The sequence below is a fragment of the Lynx canadensis genome, chromosome C2 (genome assembly GCF_007474595.2).
Source record: "Lynx canadensis isolate LIC74 chromosome C2, mLynCan4.pri.v2, whole genome shotgun sequence".
Lineage (NCBI taxonomy): Eukaryota > Metazoa > Chordata > Mammalia > Carnivora > Felidae > Lynx > Lynx canadensis.
The window spans coordinates 60,527,510-60,549,214 of record NC_044311.2 but is presented as its reverse complement, the minus strand read 5'-3'; the positions used below and the strand labels follow the sequence as shown (position 1 = coordinate 60,549,214).

Genomic DNA, 21,705 nt, shown 5'->3' with positions numbered 1-21,705 from the left:
GTTTCAGGTACTTTAAATTACACTTTAAACATATTTCCCATAGGAAAAAATTGTCTGTTTGCTGCGTGCTAAGCATAAATCTGACCCACTCCCAGTGTACTTTTTTTTTTCTTAGTTGGCATCAATTAACTTCTAATACTGTGGCAACCAGATGTTGTTACAAGAGTTTGGCAAATGTTTGTGTTCTTCTGAATTTTCTGAAGGGCATCTACGTTATGTTAAATTTTTTCAACTCACATTTACCTGTGTTGGCAGAAGTCCAGTTCTTCCTCGTAACATCTTCCATTTATTTTATTTAATTTTTAATGTTTATTTATTTTTGAGACACACACACACACACACACACACACACACACAGTGCAAGTGAGGGAGGGGCAGAGAGAGGGAGACGAGACACAGAATCTGAAGCAGACTCCAGGCTCTGAGTTGTCAGCATAGAGCCTCACACAGAGCTCCAACTCACAAACCCGTGAGATCATGACTTGAGCTGAAGTTGGATGCTTAAACAACTGAGCTACCCAGGCAACCCTATTTGTTTTATTTTAATCAGAATTCTTCATTCCTCTGAATTTTACTTGACTGGGACACAGCACAACATAGATAGGAAGGTGGAGTTTCTCCATAGATGTAGAAGTTTCAGGGCGTACAGTTGAATTACTTTATGCTCATTGGCCTGTGCCTCCACAATTGCCGTTCTTACTATTGCTTTCTTATATAGGAATGGCAAGTTTGCTTTTTTTTTTTTGTATTATGTATTGTTATGTATTTGTGTACTTTATGTATTATGTACTTTTATGGATTACAGGTAATAGAGGAAATTATTTCCAAATTCTAGTCATTAAAGTAATCCACAGGGATATTTCCATTTATTTGTCTTAAAACATAAATACACTTTTGTCAATACATTTTCTTCAGAATTGTCTCTGTGTGCATAGACACGAAAAGGTCAGAATCTTATTTTAATTTATGCATAATTTCATTCCAACAAAAAATGTTTTCAAAATTGATTTCTGAAATGTTCATTAAAATTGGTGCCCTTTGGGACTTACCTTAGTCAGTTTTAATTGCTTATATAATTACATACTGCATTAGGATGCTTCTTAGGGTACTAGCTACATTCCAAGTAGATTTTTAAGTTTAAGAAAAAGACAAACTCAGTAGTCAGTAAATGTTTAATACATGGCAACTACCTGTAGTTACTCTTCTGAATCTTACATTTTCCTTTGACTCAAGTGGACATAATGTTATAATGGCATATGTTCAGTCAAATCATGATTTTCATGATAATGATAATAGCACTTCTTTAAAGAACCCAATTTTTACCCAAAACCAATTTGTATTAAGGGAATACAAGGTTATCTTATAAATTATTTGTATTTAACATAAATATATTTATTTAAATCTAAATAGTGATTCATTACGTATAAAAATATACCTGCACTATGAATTTCTAAATTTGTACTTTGAATATTCCCTTGGCCTTCATTAAAGAATCTTGTGAGCAGTACCAAAAGATATCTATATCTATCTACATCTATGTATCTATACATAGATATAGATATGTGCCTATATATATATATGCTCTTTATATTTATATCTATTTATATCTATATTTATATATATCTGTATGTATCTATCTATATGTATAGATATCTATAGATATATGTATCTATAGATATCTCTATATCTATATTATCTATCTATAATTAATTTATATTAGTGTAAGATTTAAAAGGATTTTTTTCTTACTATGAAAGAAACACACATGTTGAAGAAACCAACTAAATCAGCCTTTGAAATAGGTCAGGACAAAGTTGTGACTGCCTTAGTGGAACAAAGTAATTACCTGAGGTAGATCTATGTTTCTGGAACTTTTCTACTAATTGCCCTATAAAGCAACAGAGAGTGAACTCATATTTAGGAAAATAAGAAATATGATCTCAATTTCTTTAAAACCCAAATTTTTCTAAAAGCGTTTTCATACTAATATTTTGTGTCCATATTTGTTTTAGTAGAAGAATGTTAAGCACTATCAAATAAAACTCACTAGGTTCACTAGGAAGTGTACCATGTCTATTCTATGGTTTTTTTTTTTTTTCTCTTAAAAGGCAGAGTTTGGTATAATCCTGGAATTTAAGAAACAGGACACATATTTAAAAAAAGAAAAAAAGAAATGGCACAGTTTGGATGGCTATCAGGTAGATTATAAAATTGGATGTTGAATTGTTCTGGAATTGACTTGGTTCACAGAAGTTTTGCTTCAGTTAATATTAAAATCAACTTGTCTTTTTCTGAGTGTAAGAAAAAAAAAAGAGCAAAATAACCCCAAAGTGTTCTTTATGATGTAGGGAAAGTAACTTGGCATTAACTGCTCTAGGTTCAAAGGGATGGTATTTTGTATCTTTAAGCATTCATTCAGAAATTTTAAAACAGTTGATTAAATTTTTTTTTTATTTTTCATTTTAGGGGAGATATCACAGAGACCTTCAACAGCACATATACCCCTTTCCAACTCTGTGAAAAAAAGCTCCGGTTGCCTCTTCTCCCATCCTCGATCAAGAAGTGCAGCTGTTCGATCGTTATCTAGAGCTGCTTCTGAAATTTCAGAAATTGAATACATTGATATTACTGACCACACTGAGCCTTTCTTAGATGACACTGCTGATCAGCAAACCTTAGACAATTTGGAAAAAGAATTAAATGTGCTGGGAAATCTTGCAGGTAATGCTATTTTTTCTTACTGTAGACAATGCTAACTCTGCCTTCTGCTTGATTCTTTATAACATCCTCCAAGAAAACAAGGCTTTCCCTTTTTCCCTCATATAACTGTTAACCTTTGTATTTGTTTCCTTGGATATCCCCTGACATCTCCCTGAGAATGTTCCCAAATGGGTGGATGCCCACACCAGAGATGGCCCCCTTAGCCTACATAATACACAGTTAAAATGGAATAAGGAGGGGCTCCTGGGTGGCTCAGTTGGTTACGTGTCCAACTTCGGCTCAGGTCGATTTTGTGGTTCATGAGTTCAAGCCCCGCGTTGAGCTCTGTGCTGACAGCTCAGAGCCTGGAGCCTGCTTCAAATTCTGTGTCTCCCTCTCTCTCTGCCCCTCCTCTGCTCGTGCTCTGTCTCTGTCTAAAAAAAAAAAAAATGTGGCATAAGGAACTTCATGTGGACGAAATATGTTTTTTTTCTTCTTTCTACAAACCTGCTGAGTGGCTAATCTCTGTAGCTTTATTAAAGCTACTGCCCAACACCCTTGTTGGAGGATTGAGCTGTTAGATCTTTTAAAGCAGTATTTGGCAAGCTTCAGTGCCAATGCACTGAAATGCAGATTCTGGGGTGGGGCCCAGGATTCTGCACATCTGACCAGTACCCATTTGATGCCAGTGCTGCTGATTGGCATACCAGTTTGAGGAGAAATTAGACTTCTGCATTCCCTTTCCTAAAATCTCAGTGATTGTAGTCTAGCAAATCATAACCATATTCGTGAACATACAAGGGTCTGGTTCAGTAACAGACCCCAGGGGAATCAGTCCTCTTTTCATCAGGAAGTTGTTCACGCAGTTGTTCCTGCCGCACATCCAAGAAGCAGGCCGGAAACTTCCACATGTGCTTGCTTTTTGGTTTTGTGTTTGTTTGTTTGTTTGTTTGGTTGGTTGGTTGGTTTTTAGTGATATCCTCCTCTGTTCACCTCAGAATAAAAACTTTTCTATTTGCATAAAAAGAACATATCTTGGCTTTGAAAAATTCAAGAAATACCAAAAAATACTAAAAGGGAAGCCAAAATCCTCACAACATCTTAATCCTTAATCCTTAATATGAAATCCTTAATATGAAAACAACCATCTTATTTGATGAGCAAATATTAATATTTTAAACATCTGCTTATGTCATGAGTATACATATAAAAATACATAGTTAGAAGGATAAATAGATTGAAGGAAAGACAGTAGTCATTTTATAAAAAATAAATGTAGGCTCTACGTATTTTTAAATGGTTACATATTTACTCAATTAAACAAAAGATAAATAGAAATGAAACTAATGGAAATTATAGATTTCAGGTACTTTTTCATCACAAAAATATTAAGTTGAACTATATGAAATTGCTTTTTGTAGACAAGAAACAGTGGGATATTGGCAACTTTATATAGTCTGTCTTGTACTTTTGTGTAAATATCCCTTTAAAAATTAAGAAAAAGGTAAAAAAGAAATAGTAAGCAATCAAGACCATTTATAATTATCTATGATTTAGTTTTATACAATAATGATGAAATCCCTATAATAAAGATGAGGACTTATTTGTTGTGTTTTTTAGCCACGTGTGATTATAAATACTATTGAATATATTGCTATTATAGTTACAATTTTTCATTTTTTTAAGGTTTCCTTTTATTTCCTTTTTCTTCGTGAAAATTCATAAAGACTAGATGACCAGTACCAGCATTTTTATTTTGGCTTTCCAATTTTGAGCCTTTATTTTAAATATATTTTTTAATGTTTTATTTTATTTTTCAGGGAGAGAGAGAGAAAGAGAGAGAGCGAGCATGAACAGGGGAGGGGCAGAGAGAGAGGGAGACACAGAATCTGAAGCAGGCTCCAGGCTCCACTCTGTCAGCACAGAGCCCAACTGGAGGTTCAAACCCATGAACTGTGAGATCATGACCTAAGCCGAAGTTGGACACTTAACCGACTGAGCCACCCAGGCACCCCTTGAGCCTTTTATTTTGATTTAGCTCCAGAAGATTCGATTGTGACATTCTTGAGAATTTGTTTCATCTTTACGGCTGAATGGCAAATTAGCTAGATTAATCTAGAGGATCACACTTTTTTCCCTCTGCATTTAGTAGACATTTCTCCACTGTCTTCTGTGCCTCATTTTGATGCAAGTTAGTACTTAGCACAGTTTTTCCATTTACTTTTGTTTGGTTGAATTTAATTGTAGCTCTATTACTCAAGTTCTTTCATGTTTGAGAATGAGTGCTTCCTTTATATTTAAACGGCAAATTGACTGAAGGTAATATAGTTGGGGCATTTTTCTTGTAAACCTTGTACATGCTGATTCATTGTTATCTGTGTCTGAATTCTGTTATGAAGTAGTTTGAGGTCACCTTTATTTTTTTCCTCACTCTCTCTCTTGCATGTGACAGGCTTCTTTCCTGAATGGATGTTTGAAGAATTTTTTCTTAATCTTTGAAATTCAATAACGGGACCAGGAATGTGTTTCAATATCAATAATTCAGCATTTCTTAACGCAGTGGGCTCTCTTTCTATCTGTAGAAAAATTGCTCCTTATTTTCAGAGATATTTTCTGCTGTTGTATATTTGAATTGCTTTTCTGTTCCATATGGGATTATCCTGCTGACGAACCTATTTTGTCTGTGTTGGATCTTCTTTGTACAGTGTATTTACTTACATTTTCATCAACTCTTTTAACCAATTTTATTTTCCTTTGCATTTACTACTTTACCTTCAGCTTGTCTTCTATGTTGGGATTTTAATTTTCAGCTACAGTTATAATCCATTCTTTATTGACTGATTTAATACATTAGCTTTCTAAAGGTATTCTTTGATTTCTTTTTGTAAATTTTTACTTTGATGTATTATAAACTTATGGAAAATTTTCAAGAATGCAAGAATAGTACAAGGAGGGGCGCTTGGGTGGCTCAGTCAGTTGAGTGTCTGACTTCAGCTGAGGTCATGATCTCATGATTCATGAGTTCAAGCCCCGCATCAGGCTCTGTGCTGACAGCTCAGAGCCTAGAGCCTGCTTCACATTCTGTGTCTCCCTCTCTTACTTCCCCACCCCCACTCATGCTCTGTCTTCTCTCTCTCTCTCAAAAATAAATATTAAAAAATTTAAAAAGGAGAGAGAATAGTAGAAGGAATTACTGTATACTCTTTACCGAGTTCACTACTTGTCTTTTGCGCTATTTGGATATATGTATACATGTACACACACACACGCACACTGTACTTTTTTGTGAATCATTTGAGAGGAGGTTATAAACATTATGAGCCTTGATCAAAAAAATACTTGAATGTAAAAAAATACATCAGTCAGTGTGTGTTACCCACGAACAGGACATTCTTTCAAGGATCATAATACAATGATCAAAAATCAGGAAATTTAACATTGATACAATATGATCCTCTACTCTAGTCCACGTGCCTATCTAATTTTTAAAACTTGTCTCAGTGGTGTTCATTATAGCTTGTTTTTTTCTGGTATCGGATCCTATCCAGGAACAGGTGACCATTGAAAAATTTTTTTCTTGTTAACATCTGACATGACATTTGATCTTTGAGATTAGTTTTACTGTTTTTAATTAATTAATTTTTAATTGAAATGTGATTGACTTACCATAACCTTTTAGTTTCAGCGGTACATAATAGTGATTCAGTGTGTTTATACATTATGAAATGATCCCCATAGTAAGTTCACTTACCATCATCTGTCACCACACACAGTTGTTACAATATTATTGACTATATCCCCTATTCAGTACATTATATCTCTATGACTTGTTTATTTTATAACTGGAAGTTTGTACCTCTTAATCCCCTTCACCTGTTTAGCTCACTCCTCCCACTCCTTTCCTCTCTGGTAACCAACGGTTTGTTTCCTATATCTATGAAACTGTTTCTGTTTTGTTTTATGTGTTTGTTTTGTTTTTTTAGATTCCAGATATAAGTGAAATCATGTGGTATTTGCCCTCCATGTTGTTGTAAATGGCAAGGTTTCATTCCTTTTTTTATGGCTGAGTAATATTCTGGTGTGTGTGTATGTGTGTGTGTGTGTATCTCACATCTTTATGCATTCATATATTCATGGACACTCAGGTTGCTTCTATATCCTGGCTATTGTAAATAATGGTGCAATAAACATAGTGGTGCAGATAATCTCTTTGAACTGGTGTTTTCATTTTATTCAGGTAAATATCCAGAAATGGAATCGCTGGATTGTATGGTAGTTATATTTTTACTTTTTTTGAGGAACCTCCGTATTGTTTTCCATAGTAGCTGCTCCAATTTACATTCTTACCAACAGTGTCCGAGGGTTTCCTTTTTTCCATGTCCCCACCAACACTTGTTATTTTTTTTTGTCTTTTTGATAATAACCAATCTGATGGGTAGTATATCATTGTGGTTTTGGTTTGCCTTTACCTGATGGTTAGTGATATGGAGCATATCGTTTCATGTGATTGTTGTCCTTCTGTTTGTCTTCTTGGAGAAAGGTCTGTTCAGGCCTGCTCATATTTTAAATGCATTGCTTTTTTTTTTTTTAATTAAAAAATGTTTGTTTGTTTGTTTATGAGAAAGAGAGTGGGAAAGGAGCAGAGAGAGAGGCAGACAGAGAATTCTAAGCAGGCTCTACACTGTCAGCACAGAGCCTGATGCAGGGCTCCATGCCACGAACTATGAGATCATGACCTGAGCCAAAACTAAGAGCTGGATGATTAAGTGACTAAGCCACCCATGTTGTTTGCTTTTTTGATACTAAGTTGTGTAATTTCTTTTTGTAGTTTGAATATTAATCCATTATTGGCTGTATGACTTGCAAATATTCTTCTCCCATTCAGTAGGTTGCTTTTCCATTTTGTTAATGGTTTCCTTTGCTGTACAAATGCCATTTAGTTTGATATAATCTCATTTGTTTATTTTAGCTTTTCTTGCCCTTGCCCGAGGATACTAGTCCAAAAATATATTGCCAAGACCAGTGTAAAAGAGTTTACTGCCTATGGTTTCTTGTATGAGCCTTATGATTTTAGGTGTTACATTCAAGTCTTTAATCCATTTTTAATCTATTTTTATATGTGGTATAAGATAGTGGTGCAGTTTCATTCTTCTGTGTGTAGCTGTCCGCCCAGTACCATTTATTGTAGAGACTGTCTTTTCCCCATTGTATATTCTTGTCTTTTTTGTCATAGTTCAATTAACCATGTATATGTTAAGCTTTCTGTTCTATTCTATTGATCTATTGTTTCCATGCTTTGCAGTGTAGTTTGAAATCAAAAGGTGTCACACCTGAAGCATTGTTCTTTTTTCTCAAGATGCTTTGGCTATCTGGGATCTTTTGTGGTTCCATACAAATTTTAGGATTCTTTGTTCTAGTTTTATAAATATGCCATTGGTATTTTTATGGAGATTGCATTGAATCTTTGGATTGCTTTGGGTAGAGTGGACATTTTAGCAGTATTTATTCTTCTAATCCATGAGCATGTTGTATCTTTCCATTTATTTATGCTGTCTTCTTCCATAAGTATCCTACAGTTTTCAGAATACAGGTCTTTCACCTCCTTAAATTTATTTCTAGGTACTTTATTCTTTTTGATGAAATTGTAAATGGGGGTTATTTTTTATTTCTCTTTTCGGTATCTTTTTACTATGTATAGAAATGCAACTGATTTCTGTATATTAATTTTGTATCCTGTGACTTTATTGAATTCATTTATTAGTTCTTAGAGTTTTTTGGTTGAATCCTGGTTTTTCTATATTCAGTGTCATGCCATCTGCAAATAGTGAGCATTTTACTTCTTCCTTTCCAATGTGGGTGACTTTTTTTTTTCTTTTTCTTGCCTATTTGCTGTGATTAGGACTTCCAATGTTGAATATGTTGAATGAAACATGAAAGTTCAATAAAAGTGGTAACAGTGGGCATCCTTGTTCTGATCTTAAGCTTTTCATGGTTGAGTATAATGTTAACATTTGGGTTTGTCATATACGATCTTTCTTATGTTGAGGTGCATTCCTTCCATACCCATGAGTGGAGTTGGCCCAGGGTGTACCACGGTGGGGTTGTCTTGGGGACATGGCTGCAGCTGTTCTAAGCTAGGGGCCCGGGCTTGTTGGGTCAGTTCTAGCAGGCGAACTATATTACCTGGACCTTGCTTTTGTCTGTGCTATCAAGGTGGAGGGGGAACATAAAAAATGGCACTTTCAGGGCACCTGGTTGGCTCAGTCAGTTAAGTGTCTGACACTTGATCTTGGCTCAGGTCAAGATCTCATGGTTTGTGGGTTCAAGCTCTGCATTGGGCTCTGCGCTGACAACATGGAGCCTCCTTGGGATTCTGTCTCTCCTTCTCTCCACCCATCCCCCACGTATGTGTGCTCTCTCTCTCAAAATAAATAAACTTTAAAAAAAATGGCACTTGCTGGTCCTTTCTACCCCAGAGTGATTTCTAGAAGTTTCTCACCATTTAGCAGATGCACTAAGGTTAGTAAATAGATTTCTTTCACTTGCAGTCAAATTGCCTTTTAAACCACTATTTTTCCATGTGTCCCAAGGTGAGAGAGTATGTACATGGACCCCTCGGAGATATTCCTCCCCACTGTAGGTTGCCACACTGGGGATGGGGTTCTCTTCATGACTCTATCCCTATGTCCTGCCCTTCTCTGTGTGGTCTCCCTCTTATTTATTGTGCAAAAGCTCTTCATTCAGCCCTCAGTTCTTTGGGAGGAATTGTGTAGCTGTAGATTCAGTGAGTTCGTGGGAGGAGGTGAGTTCAGGGTCTTCTTACACCACCATGTTAGACTGGCTCCTTAACAGTTTTACACTGTTCTTAAATGTATTTATTTTTGAGAGAAAGAGAGCATGAGCTGGGGAAGGGCAGAAAGAAAGGGAGAGAGAAAATGCAAAACAGGCTCTGCACTGACAGCACAAGCTCAGTGCAGGGCCCCAACTCATGAGCCAAAATCAAGAGTTGGATGCTTAACCGACTGAGCCACTCAGGTGCCCCAGTTTTACACTTTAAAAAATATATATCATTTTCATTCTTTCCTTTGTAGCTAAAGGACTCATGGGGGAATTTTCTTATGGTCTTGATCTGTTTTCTACCAGATTGATCTTTTATTTAATCATTCTTTGCATGCCATGGATTCTTGGATTCTAGTTTGTTCATCTGCATAGCTAGTTGCTGTCATTTCTTTGTATCTTATGCGTTCATACTTATTGTGGGCAGCTTTGCTCATATGTTCTTTTCTGATATAGTGAGATTACATTTTCCCTAAAATGCTGTCCACCTGTACCAAGGTATGTCAGTCTTCTCTTTGGAGCTACTATTTGTGGATTGGTTATTGCATTGTTTTCTGTATCTTGCCAGCTCAAAGGCATGGGAGGATCGATGAAGGGCTGGGGAGCTTATCCTCCTTTATTGGAAGGCCTGGGCTCGCTAGTCTTCTTCTTGATTACATTAAATTTCATTGCACCTGGTTTCAGCTGCGTTCTGTCCCTGTGGGGACACCTGCAGGTTTGTAATTTTCTTGCCTCTGCTAAGATCTTCCAGTGGGTACTTAGGGGTTTTACAAATATTTCAAATTATTTCTTCTTCTTTCCCCTTCACCTACTTTTCTCCAAATTGGTGTGGTATTGGTGAGACTTGTCAGTGCTTTCGATGACTCTCCTTTTCCTGTTACTAGTTTAGTGTTCGTATCGGCTGGGGAAGAAAGTGAATGGACGGCAGTGGCACCCAGCTACACCACAGAGAGTCTTTATTTGGTTGTCCCTTGTTGAAATTTATTATGTGGACTTACATTCCTTTCTTTGTCCGATTCCTTTTATGATTTTATTTTAGTTTAGTTCTTCTGCTTTTCCTATTCATTTCATTATGGGTTGGGGGATGAGAGTCTGTGATGCATCTGTACCCAATCCATTTGCCTTCCTCTAAAATACTAAAAATCAAATGTAAGTCTCCTTGGACGTAATTCTCATGTTAAAGACTAATTCTAAAATGAAGCATGACAGGCCTGAACTAGATCTAAAAGGATAACCGTACAGCTTTTAATCAGAAAATGAAGGGTTTCTTATTTTGATAAATTGGTGAATTCCATTATTTACAAATGAAACACCAGACTTAACAAGCAGTAGTCTCTTGTGTTTGTTTCTAACCACCAGCTTCCCTATTTCCTTTATCACTTTTGTTCTTACATACTTCACACTTTTTCCCTCTGCCACTCATTTTTCCATACACTGATGCCAGTATTTTCACTAGAGTGCATAACTTTTCGTATATGAAGGCAGCATACACTGCGTGGCCTGTGAACCACCAGGGCTTTTCTGATGGTCCAGGAGCAGAACTAAATCACTTACACACACTTGACCCATGGACAGCTCTCTTTATGTTTGGGAAGATTGGCTTTGGATGAGTGCACAGCTTTGGAGACATTCACCTGGAGCTTAGGAAGGAAGAGGGTGGCACATCAGACCCAACAAAACAGTCAGTGAGGTGATAGATGCTGTGGTGTCATCAGCTGCTATTCCAGAAAACTCACGGTTTCTGTACAAGGCTTTTGTATTGTGTTTAGCATCAATGGGCAGAAAAATTCCACCCACATTTCACTACTTATGGTGCAGCCTGGAAAAACTCCGTATGAGGTTTGGTTGCACAGACGCACAGCTACACAATTTGACTCTTATACAAATGTAAATGTGTTCACATCCCTGTGAAAGCTGACATTTTGTGAGCAGCAGACGTGACTTGTTTTCTCTTAGCTCTAGGATACATCCATTTCCTCTAACTTCTATGGAAAACAACTGCGCCAGGCAACTGGGAGAAGAAAAGACAGCAAATAACTATATTCAGTGAAATGTTTCCCCATTCAGATTGCTGTGGCTGATATGAGAGCCCTTTCAGAAGCAGGCAGGGCAGGCAAATGGGCAGGGGGGGGGGGTAGAGGACAGGTGTACAGGTTGCAGACCAACTTCCTGCTGAATCAGGAGATGGGGGCAGGAAAGCCGGGCAGTTTTGAGCCAGGCTCTGGGTCCAGGAGCCTGGTTTTGAAATTTGAAACCTCTACCTCCTAGCTTCATGACATTGGGCAAATGACTTTCACAATCTCACTTTGCATCAGTTTCTGTGTATGAAAGACGGCTACAATAGGCCCTATCATAAAACTGTTCAATGATTGAATTTAATGATATATTAAATATTATATTTATGAAAAATTTCTTTCTCTTTCTCTCTACACACACACACATACACACACACACACACACACACACACACACACACATTCTCTCTTAAGAGTTAATTGCTTAGCACATAGTAAATCCTGAAAAAGAAACTTAAATTGTTTAAGGAACCAGTGGTTGGTACTTTCCACATACAATATAGGTAAGGTTCTCTTGGTAAGTCTAATTTTTAGTCAAAAACATCTAAAAGCTGTTTTCATTCTACAATGATGTTTTCTTCTGGGCCACCGTGAGGGTGATAGCTAGCCTTAGCTCATTCCATATAATTATTTCCTCCACAAATATCTTTATAAATAAAGCTATCATCACTTCCTTAGTAGGTTCAACATGACCATATAACTTACTTGCCAAGTCGCTTTGTCAACTTTTGAATATTGTCATAGCCTGAAGATATTTGGGAAACATCAGAAGATATGCAGTATGAGAAAGTATCAGTAACAATGCACATTAAGGCATTCATGTTTTCATTAGTTAAAAATAATTCATTTGTTCAAACTTATTCTGACTTGTTTAAGGGTTTGTACTTTAAGACTTAAATTCCCATGGCAATCCTATGTTTGTATAAGTCCACAGTAGTTAACTGAGCCAAGCAATTAAAAAGAGGAAAGTAATTTTCTTAAATAAGAAAGACTAAAAATCTACCTGATACTAACTGATGTAGCTATACTGTTGGAGAAAAAAATAGTGAGATAGTGAATAATTGGAGCCTCTGTTCATAAGTTGACCATCAAGTAAGATATTACACTGTATGGGGGCTAATCAGGGTTTATAGTTAGCAGATTAAGTAAGTAACCCTTGTAAAGAGAGGTTAAGATGGACTGGAATGGCAATCTTTTTGCTTTGGGTCACCTTTCAATTTCAAGGAAAAAAAATGAGTGCCACATATAAATGAAAGTCAACATATTTTTTTTAAATTCTGACATAAGGAATATGAAGCCATTCAATGAGTAATAATCACTACTTGTTTTTATAAGTAATGTTGCTTCATTTGATCTTTATAACTACTCTGTGAAGGCAAATGAAGCAGGTATGATTTTTAATCTCCCCTTCGTGGATACAGTAACTGAGGCTCTAGGTGACGTAATAACTACCCAGGGTCTCCCTTGGGTGCTCAGAAGAGACCAGGCACGAACCTGGGCAAGTCTGCCCCACATTCCTTTGTCTCACCACCCTACCACAGTGCACTTAACTAATGTGAAATCCTTACTCCTAATCAGTATTGTGACCGCATAAGAGGCAGAGGATGTGGGCAGGGAGAAGGTAAAAGGAAGAAGGTAAGAAGGGATAAACAAGGCGAGACACAATGGCAGAAGGGAAGAGATGGAGAGAGAGAAAAACAAAAGTCTGAAGGTTTGGGGAGGGGGCTCACAGGTTACAGGGTAAGTGTCCTGGTTGTCACAGCCTCCTAAACACTGGGATGTCATTGGTATCTCTGCTAATAGTCCTTTAGATGGTAGTGGTGGTGGTGATTTGGGTTCCTTATAGGAACGTAACCTGTCTGCTTTGTGTCTGTTCTTTGAAGTTTTTATCCTGTCTCTTTGTTCCCACTTTTCTTTCCTTCATTTCTTTTACTCATCTAAGTGTTCATTTCCCTGTAGAATAAAGTTTTACGTGTATATTTTAAATGACTTGAGTTTTAGAAATACACCTTAAAACTTTATATTTAGTCATTTTTTTCCCCTTTGCCATTCTTTATTATCAAATTTAAGAGGTTCTTCAATGATCAGAGAACATACACTATTACTCCAGGGATAGAAAAAGGCTTAACTTCAATCCATTCCTCAATAGTCCACTTTCTAGACAGTTATAAAGTAAATTTATAACAGCTGAATTTCCACTATAAATGTCAATCCAGTCTTCCCTGGTTTTATATTAGAAAATCTTAGGTTTTTGTATAATTGATCTTTTAGATTTAACACTAACCCACAATAGAGTTTTCATAGGCAGTTTTATTTTTCCCTGCCTTGAAAATCAGGTGATGTCACCTTTGCCCCTCTTAACTTCACATGGTACTTGGAAATACCATTTTGAGAATGAACAATTATATAAAAGTAGGCCCATTCTATCTAGACCATCCGAATTAGCTCTGCTCAGTCAGGACTGAACTGCCCTGCAGAGGTTGGATTCCTCTCCTGGTGGTGTTCTTTAGATCTAAGAGTCGTTATTGGGTTTCAGTTCTGTAGTTGCACCAGTTGCAGATCCTGAATTGATTGCTTTCTCACGGGTAACAGTCCCTATCACTGGGGCAAGTGAGGGTGCTCTGCATACCTGTCTTTTTTACCTTGTGGAAAAAGAGAAGAGAAAATAGAAGTCCACGCTAAAGAATGAGATTCTGAGATATAGAGATTTCCAACGTTGCTGAGCTAGAAGAGCTTAGGGCTAGTTGCATTTCTTCTTCTCTGGTTGTGTGACTTCCAACAAGCAACCAGTGTCTCAGGGACCTTCAGTTTCCTAATCTCCAACAACTGGGGAGGGAATAAAAATTCTAGCTGAAGAATCTTTTTGTTTTTCTCAAAATTAGTCTTATACAGAGCTCCAAATTTAAATCAGACCGAGTAAAGCCATTTTGATGATTTTGGGGTTGTGGAACAGGAGCCTCAGCCCCAAGACGACTGTATTTCTCCAGGTATCATAATTTGAAAGTCACTGGGCTAAATAATTTTAAGGACATTTCCAGTTGTAAATGTATTGAGGACTGTCTTGCAGCAGGAATAATCGAAGTTTCTTCCAGCAGGGGAATGTCTGCTTGCTCAAAAACTTCAAGTAAATACTATCCAAGAAATAATCGTAATCATAATCATAGAATAATTCTCTCAGTCCAGGTGAATGTTACACATAGTTTGGAGTGTGGGCCTTGTGATCAGGAGAATATTTGCTTGCACTTTCATCAGAGTAAGGGGAAAAGTAGCACCCGGTAATTTTAACGGTTTTAAAAGTCATGCCACCATAACCTTGGGTAAAAGTTAGATGGCTCTTCCAACTTCATCAATGATGAAAAGAAGGCATCATGGTCTTTCTAATACAGCAATCATACTTATTTTTGTACTTGACTTTTTGGTAGTTTATATAAAATATGTTTGCTTATGCATTTGCTTATTTAACTTGCACTGTTTGCCCTTACATGAGCTAAACCATAGGCCTGCTTCATGTAAAAGATTTAAGTCTTCTCCCCTTTCGCATACAAATGGTTATTATCTATCCAAACAAAGCAGAAAGTAGAAAGGGTAGCAGAAAAGAAAGGAAGCAGAAAAAGAAAGGGTAGCTTTGCCAAAAGTAACCTTCACCTCAGACTGTATGGGGGTAAAGCTTTTATTTCTTAGAAGACAAAAATAAACAATAAGGTGTTTAACATTCTGGCAAATTGAGGAGTTGCACGATATTCTAGCCTTAAAAGAGGATCCTGTGACTTTCTTTGCAATTTTGTAAATTCTCAGGACATTTAACACTTTCTTAAGTGTAGTATATATTTAAAAATCAATTAGGTTAGTGAAATAACTCAGAGGAAGACAAATACTATATAATATCACTTACATATGGAATCTAAAAAACCCAAACTCACAGAGACGGAGACTAGAATAGTGGTTACCAGGGGCTAGGGGGTGGAAGAAATGGGGAAATATTGGTCAAACAGTGTAAACTTTTGGTTAAAAGATGAACAAATTCTGCAATGTAATGTGCAGCATGGTGATTATAGCTAATAATATTATATACCTGAAGGTTGCTAAGAGAGTAGATCTTAAATGTGTTAGCTAACACTATGGTGGTAATCATTTTGCAGTATATAAATGTTCCAATCAACATCTTGTACATCTTAAAATTACACAATGTTACATGTCAATTATATCTCAATAAATTAAAAACAAATTGGGGCAATCCCTCCCCCCCCAAAAAAAAACAAAAACAAAAACATAATCCATCTGATTAAGGTGACTTGATATCCATGCCCTAATTTAGAAGCTCAGAGCAAACCTCCTTCATATTCTGCTCATCCCGCATATACTAGAAAATTGAGGTGATTAAAAATCTGTACCGACCTTCTTTGTAATGCTTATAGTTTATGCTGGGTAAACTTTCAGCACCATATGCTGTGTTTGTGTCTTGAATTTATGTGCTGACATAAAATGTTTCAGATCCTTCAGAAAAACTTTACAGTCTAACCTCAGAAGAGTTACCAGCCTTCAACAACCACTTGCTGGACATAAGTCAGACTACCGGAGATTTCCTTAAGAGCTCAAGTGCCGGAGGCCTCTGTGGAGTTGAGGAACAGAGGTAGGTTAAGCCGGCAGCTCATATGTAATGATAGCATACATGGTGAAATTTTTGACAAGCCCCAAATAGTTATCTTTACTATATGAAAAAAGATTGCACTCACGTGGGTGCTTTATATGGCCATTCTCTGTAAAATGTTTGGGTCCTTTGTCGTCGTATTATCAGGATTTAGTAGAAGGCTTATGAAGTTGTTGCTTTAATGTGAAGAGATAATTCTCTGCTGGACAATGTATGTCAGAAAAATGAAAAGATATTGGGAATTTTATAATCCTTCAGCATTTCTTCTTATATTGAAAAACAGTTGCTTTACTTGCATTAATTAACTTAATAAATTCAAACACTTTGCACTAATAGAATCTTACTCAATGTGAATAAAACTTTTAGAATAGAATGTCGAGAAGATTCTTTCTTGAAATTAGGTCAAGATTGTTAATGATAGCATATTTTAAATTAAGTCATTTCATTCTTTCCTCACATGAAAAACATTTAGGGTTGATCAATTTGAAAAGAACATAGGTTATACTAATGCTTCAAAAAAGTAGTTTATCATGTCAGTCTGTTACTGACGTGCTGGAATTTCTTGAAAAGGGAGGAAGGATCCTTGTAGAAGGATTAAGATAAATGTAAAATAGAAAGTCCCTTGAACTGTAAATTCCTTTGATTGGTTTGAAGTCTAATATTGCATTAAAAGGGAATCAAGAATCCATTATTATTCCATCTTTCTAAAAGAGAAAATCATTTAGCTGTGGCCCTTGGATTTTTGCATTTCTAACACCACTTCCATTTTTAAAAAGAGAGATCAATATAAAGTTGCTATTTTTTCCCTAAAAAGCTCTTTTAAAACAAAGTAACTAAACCTACCACATACTCTAAGCATCATTTCATAAAAGAAAGGACATTTAATACTAAAAATATAAGGGGCACAAACAGAATAAAGCAGTTCTTTAAAATTAAAAACGTCATGAAAAAGTCCTTACCTTGTCCTTATTTTCCCTTCTTAGACCAGTGAAAATTTTTATCTCAGTCAGATCTGCCCTAACCCACAGATCAGAGTTTAGGAACTTGATGATTTAGCCTCTGTGGGTCATAAAAAAGAATCCAAAAAGATACCTATCACAGGATGAAATATTTTATATTATTTAGTGGCATAGCATGGGCTGAAATTCTAGATAACTTGGACAAAAAAAATCTGAATTACACAAACTCCTTTCTGCTCCCCCACACTACTTCCTTCCCTAGACCTGACACCTGTATGCTAGACTTTCTACCAGTTCTTCTCCACAGTAAAATGTAACAAGATAAAATAACTAAATAATTGCTGCCATTAAATTTGGTTTTGGCATATCTTGATTGGCTATCCACATAGTCCTAATTTACAGTACGCAAAAGAGGTGATTTATTTGGCAATCTATTCGTTGGGATTCTATTGCACAGCCAATGTAATGATGAATGTTCTTAATGATGACCTGAGGCTCGGCAAGTTTCTGAAGTGCCTTCTGAATCATCAGTGAAAGACACAACCAGAGAGCATAAAATCGTCTCCCCTTGGTTCCACTGTGGCTTTATTTCTCGGGAGAGGGAGAATGATGAGAATTTCTCATTAAAAGGAGGCTTGGTATATTGGGCACATTGAAAATTATGGCCCCAGTCGGAGACAGCCCCCTCACATCGGCCTGCCTCCAATGACTTCAATGCATGTAGTATTGATCAGAAGATGAATGAAGGTTGAAACCTGGTTCTGTATATTGTGTATTGATCTTTTAATGTATTTCCAGCTCTTCTGAAAAAGATACTGAAATTCAGTCTTTGCTGACACTTTCTGAAAGCAGCACGGAGGAGGAGGAGGAAGAGGATTTTCTTGACCGGCAACACGTCATCACACTCCCATAATCAAAGAGTGCCTAATGATAATGATCATTTGTTCATTACGTTTTCCATTTGGTACCCAGAGTAAAGCAAACAGCTGAAAAAAGTGACCAAGTGATTACTTGTCCCCGGTGCTGGAGATTTGATTGTTAATATTTCTGATATTTCAAGATTGGCAGACTAATAAAAATCAGTGAAATTGTAAGTTCAAGGGCTTTTTCTTCCAAACGATTTATTGTATGTCAAACGCTGATCTGTATTACACACAATATTAGTAAAATTTGGTGAATTTTAAAAACGAACAGTTATAATTATGTCTCTAGAACTTATTATAGGTTAGAACATGATTGCATTTAAAGTAATATTGGATGGTTGAATTATATTTTAAGCAATTATGTCATCAGTAAGAGCATACATTTGATGGCCATAGCATTAATTGAGCCTGGAATCCGTGTTTTGCTTTGGTAATTACTGTTTCGTTTTGTTATGTTTCGTTTTGTTTCGGTTAGGGTTTTTGAAATTCACACAAGTTCTGGTAGCTTCAAAAGTTGCTGCCAGAAGAGAAAAAAGAAGACCCAAAATAAAGCAAACATAACACTTGTCATTCTAGTATGACACAAAAACTTATACTAGAAAACACAGAACCCGCCCCCACCACCTCCCACAAACATCTTACTTTGGGCGGGTCACTGTGATGGTTAATTTTTTGTCAATTTGGCCACACTGTGGTACCCAGATATTTGCTAAAACTTTACTCTGGATGTTTCTGTGAATGCATTTTTGAGGTGAGATCAACATTTAAATCAATAGACTTTGAGTAAAGCTGATTAGTCATAGTGGTGTGTGTGGATGTCATCTAATCAGCTTGAAAGTCTTTTTTTAAAAAATTTTTTTAATGTTTATTTTTGAGAGAGACAGAGACAGAATGCAAATGGGTTAGGGGAAGAGAGAGAGAGAGGGAGACACAGAATCTGAACCAGGCTTCAGGCTCCGAGCTGTCGGCACAGAGCCCGACGCGGGGCCCGAACTCACAAGCTGTAAGATCATGACCTGAGCCGAAGTCAGTCGCTCAACCGACTGAGCCTCCCAGGCGCCCCAACTTGAAAGTCTTAAGAGAAAAAAGACTCAGGTCCTCCACAGAAGAGGGAATGCTGCCTTCAGGTTGCCTTTGAGCTCAAACTGCAACATTAGCTCTTTCCTGGGTCTCCAGCCATCTGGCCTGCTCTGTAGATGTTGGATTTGCTAGGTGTCACAATTGATTCTATTTCCCTAGACAACCCTGACTAATACAAATATATCTGTAGGACTGTTGTGACACCCAGAGAAAATAACACATGCAGAGGTGTTTTGCTAGTCTTAGTAGTAGTAGATCTTGGGGTTGGTGGGTGTCCAGTGCTTTACTTGATCTTATAATTCAGGGGTTTAAGAAAAGAGCAGAAGGAAACATGGGGAGGGATAGTTTCATGGTTGTCACTTTGTGACGCTTTAGGACAGTTTCCCCTTAAAGAGATTGTTGACATCAGGAAAACATACCTGCAGGTTGGCTATGCCATCATCACAGCATTAACTGTATCTCAAGGTTCAGATTCTTTTTTTCTTCCCTATGATTCTGGGTAATAGCCCCTTATAGAAGATTGATGATTGTTTAGTGTAATTTATCTCTGATAATTTTTCCATCGGATCGATACATTGTACTGGTCATCTACTAGCAGGATAGAAAATGGTGAAGACACCTATTTCTATGCCTTTCAATATAAAAATGCACTTCATTAAAGTGGTTCACATAAATGAACAATAAACAATAAGGAAATCCACTCATACTATCAAAATTAAATTTCCTGAAAGAAATTAGTATCTTAAAATGAAGAGTGTGACTCCTCCAAAGTGTTCACTCTCCTCTTAGCACTTCCTCTGTCCCCATCCCAGGGAGTTAACAGTGAGTCACCTTCAAATCTGCGTCGTTTATGTTAAAGGCCCTTCTGTCATCTTGTCCTGAGGCTGATAGCTCTCTGACTTTTTGTATTTGTAGTTAACTGTTCATCAGTTAAAATAGGAAGGAAAATACATTATTTTTGTTTTTAGCATGTCTGCTCAAGTTTAAAATTTCTCTACTCTCCCTACCCTCCTTTGCTGTAGGACATCTTCATTCCTCTGATGAAGAAGAAAATTGCTCCCTAGGTGCAATTTATAAAAGTCCAGTGTTTTTCTCAACGTGGAAGGAGGTGTTGTCTTATTCTCATTAAGGAAGAAGGACCACTGCTATTCCTTCTGTCTTGAGTCTTGGCTTGAGTCTTTTATGAACTAGCTCAGAAAGAGATTTTATAAGATACTGTTACCTTTTACAATGTAAAAATTTTTAAATAAAAATAAATCTGAGAATTAGTTGTCATGAATGCATTTCTGGCCAGAACTTGAGATAATGCATAGACCGTTGACTTTGTCATTCGACTTCCCATATGACATTGAAATTAAACATGAGGGTCCTCGGTGGCAGAGCAGGCTCCCTTCTGCCTTTATTTGCTCCCCATATCCACACATTTAGAAAAGTTCCTTAATTCCTTTGCCATTAGTCTAATGAGGAAATAAAAACTAAATAAGATTAGAGCCTTTGCCTGAAGCAGTTTCAATGTGTTCTCTCATTTTGAAGCTCAGGCTTAGAATCACTGTTAAAGGCACGCACCTAGTTCTGACTGTGGAATTCAGAGAGTTACAGACATTCAAGAAGAATCACAACCATACTCCCAATACTAGAGTTACCACAGTGTGCCTCTAGCAACCACTGGACAAATGATCACACGGTTTTGTATGCACGTTGGGATTTAGTAGTTTATACTCAGACACGCCTAGTGGTGTGATAGTAATAGGAAATTCTATAATTTTATGACTCTGGAGATACACATAATGGAAACAAACTGACATTAAGTTATATTTGGTAGCTTGAATATATTGTTTGATATTTACTGTCATTCACATCTAGTACACTCTGAGTGTGTCACACTAGATAGGCCAATGGGGTGCACTACCCTTTAAGACCACTCAGTGCTGTGCCTTATGTGTAAAGTGCAAAGAAAACCTTTCTTGAACAAATGACTGTTACAAAATGACTCGATCTCTGTAATAGGGCACTCAGATATTTTAAATAATTCCTTGATTCAGAAAAAAAACAGGTCTCTATGTCCCTATGATTCAGTGGTTGGAAAGATCTTGAGCAATGCTTATCTCATCTTTTTTTTTTTCCTTTAATTTTATTGATTTTGAGAGACAAAGAGAGTATGAGCAGGGGAGGGGAAGAGAGAGAGGGAGAGAAGGAGAATCCCAAGCAAGCTCTGCAGTATCAGCCCAGAGCCCAAAGCGGGGCTCAAACTCACGAACCGCGGGATTATGACCTAAGCCGAAGTTGGACGTTTAACCGACTGAGCCACCCAAGCGCCCCTCAAAATGTACTTCTGAATGAGACTTTTTCTCATTTCTGTCTAAAGTAAGTCCCTGTGTTCCTTTCTCTTTCTCTTTATTCTTTCTCATAGCATCCTACTTTTCCCTTCATAGCGCCTCATAGCACAATAATGTATTGGTGTGAATTTTGAATGTATGTCAGGT

The 21,705-nt window shown here is 36.9% G+C and overlaps 1 protein-coding gene across 2 annotated transcripts in view; it reads left to right on the top strand.

Moving 5' to 3' along the window:
• Positions 1–20,458, top strand: part of ZBBX (zinc finger B-box domain containing) — a 129,134-nt gene extending 108,676 nt beyond the window's left edge. The window contains exons 14-17 of one of the 2 annotated variants that reach the window (XR_003971632.1): positions 2,467–2,721; positions 16,104–16,242; positions 18,018–18,309; positions 20,245–20,458. Coding sequence is in view for 1 of the 2 variants with exons in the window: in XM_032594696.1 (XP_032450587.1) it covers positions 2,467–2,721; positions 16,104–16,242; positions 18,018–18,132 (509 nt within the window). In the remaining variant the exon portion in view is untranslated. Of the gene's footprint in view, positions 1–2,466; positions 2,722–16,103; positions 16,243–18,017; positions 19,012–20,244 lie in introns of those variants that run through there. The other variant, XM_032594696.1, reaches the window with a different exon arrangement.
• Positions 20,459–21,705: the final 1,247 nt, after the last annotated feature.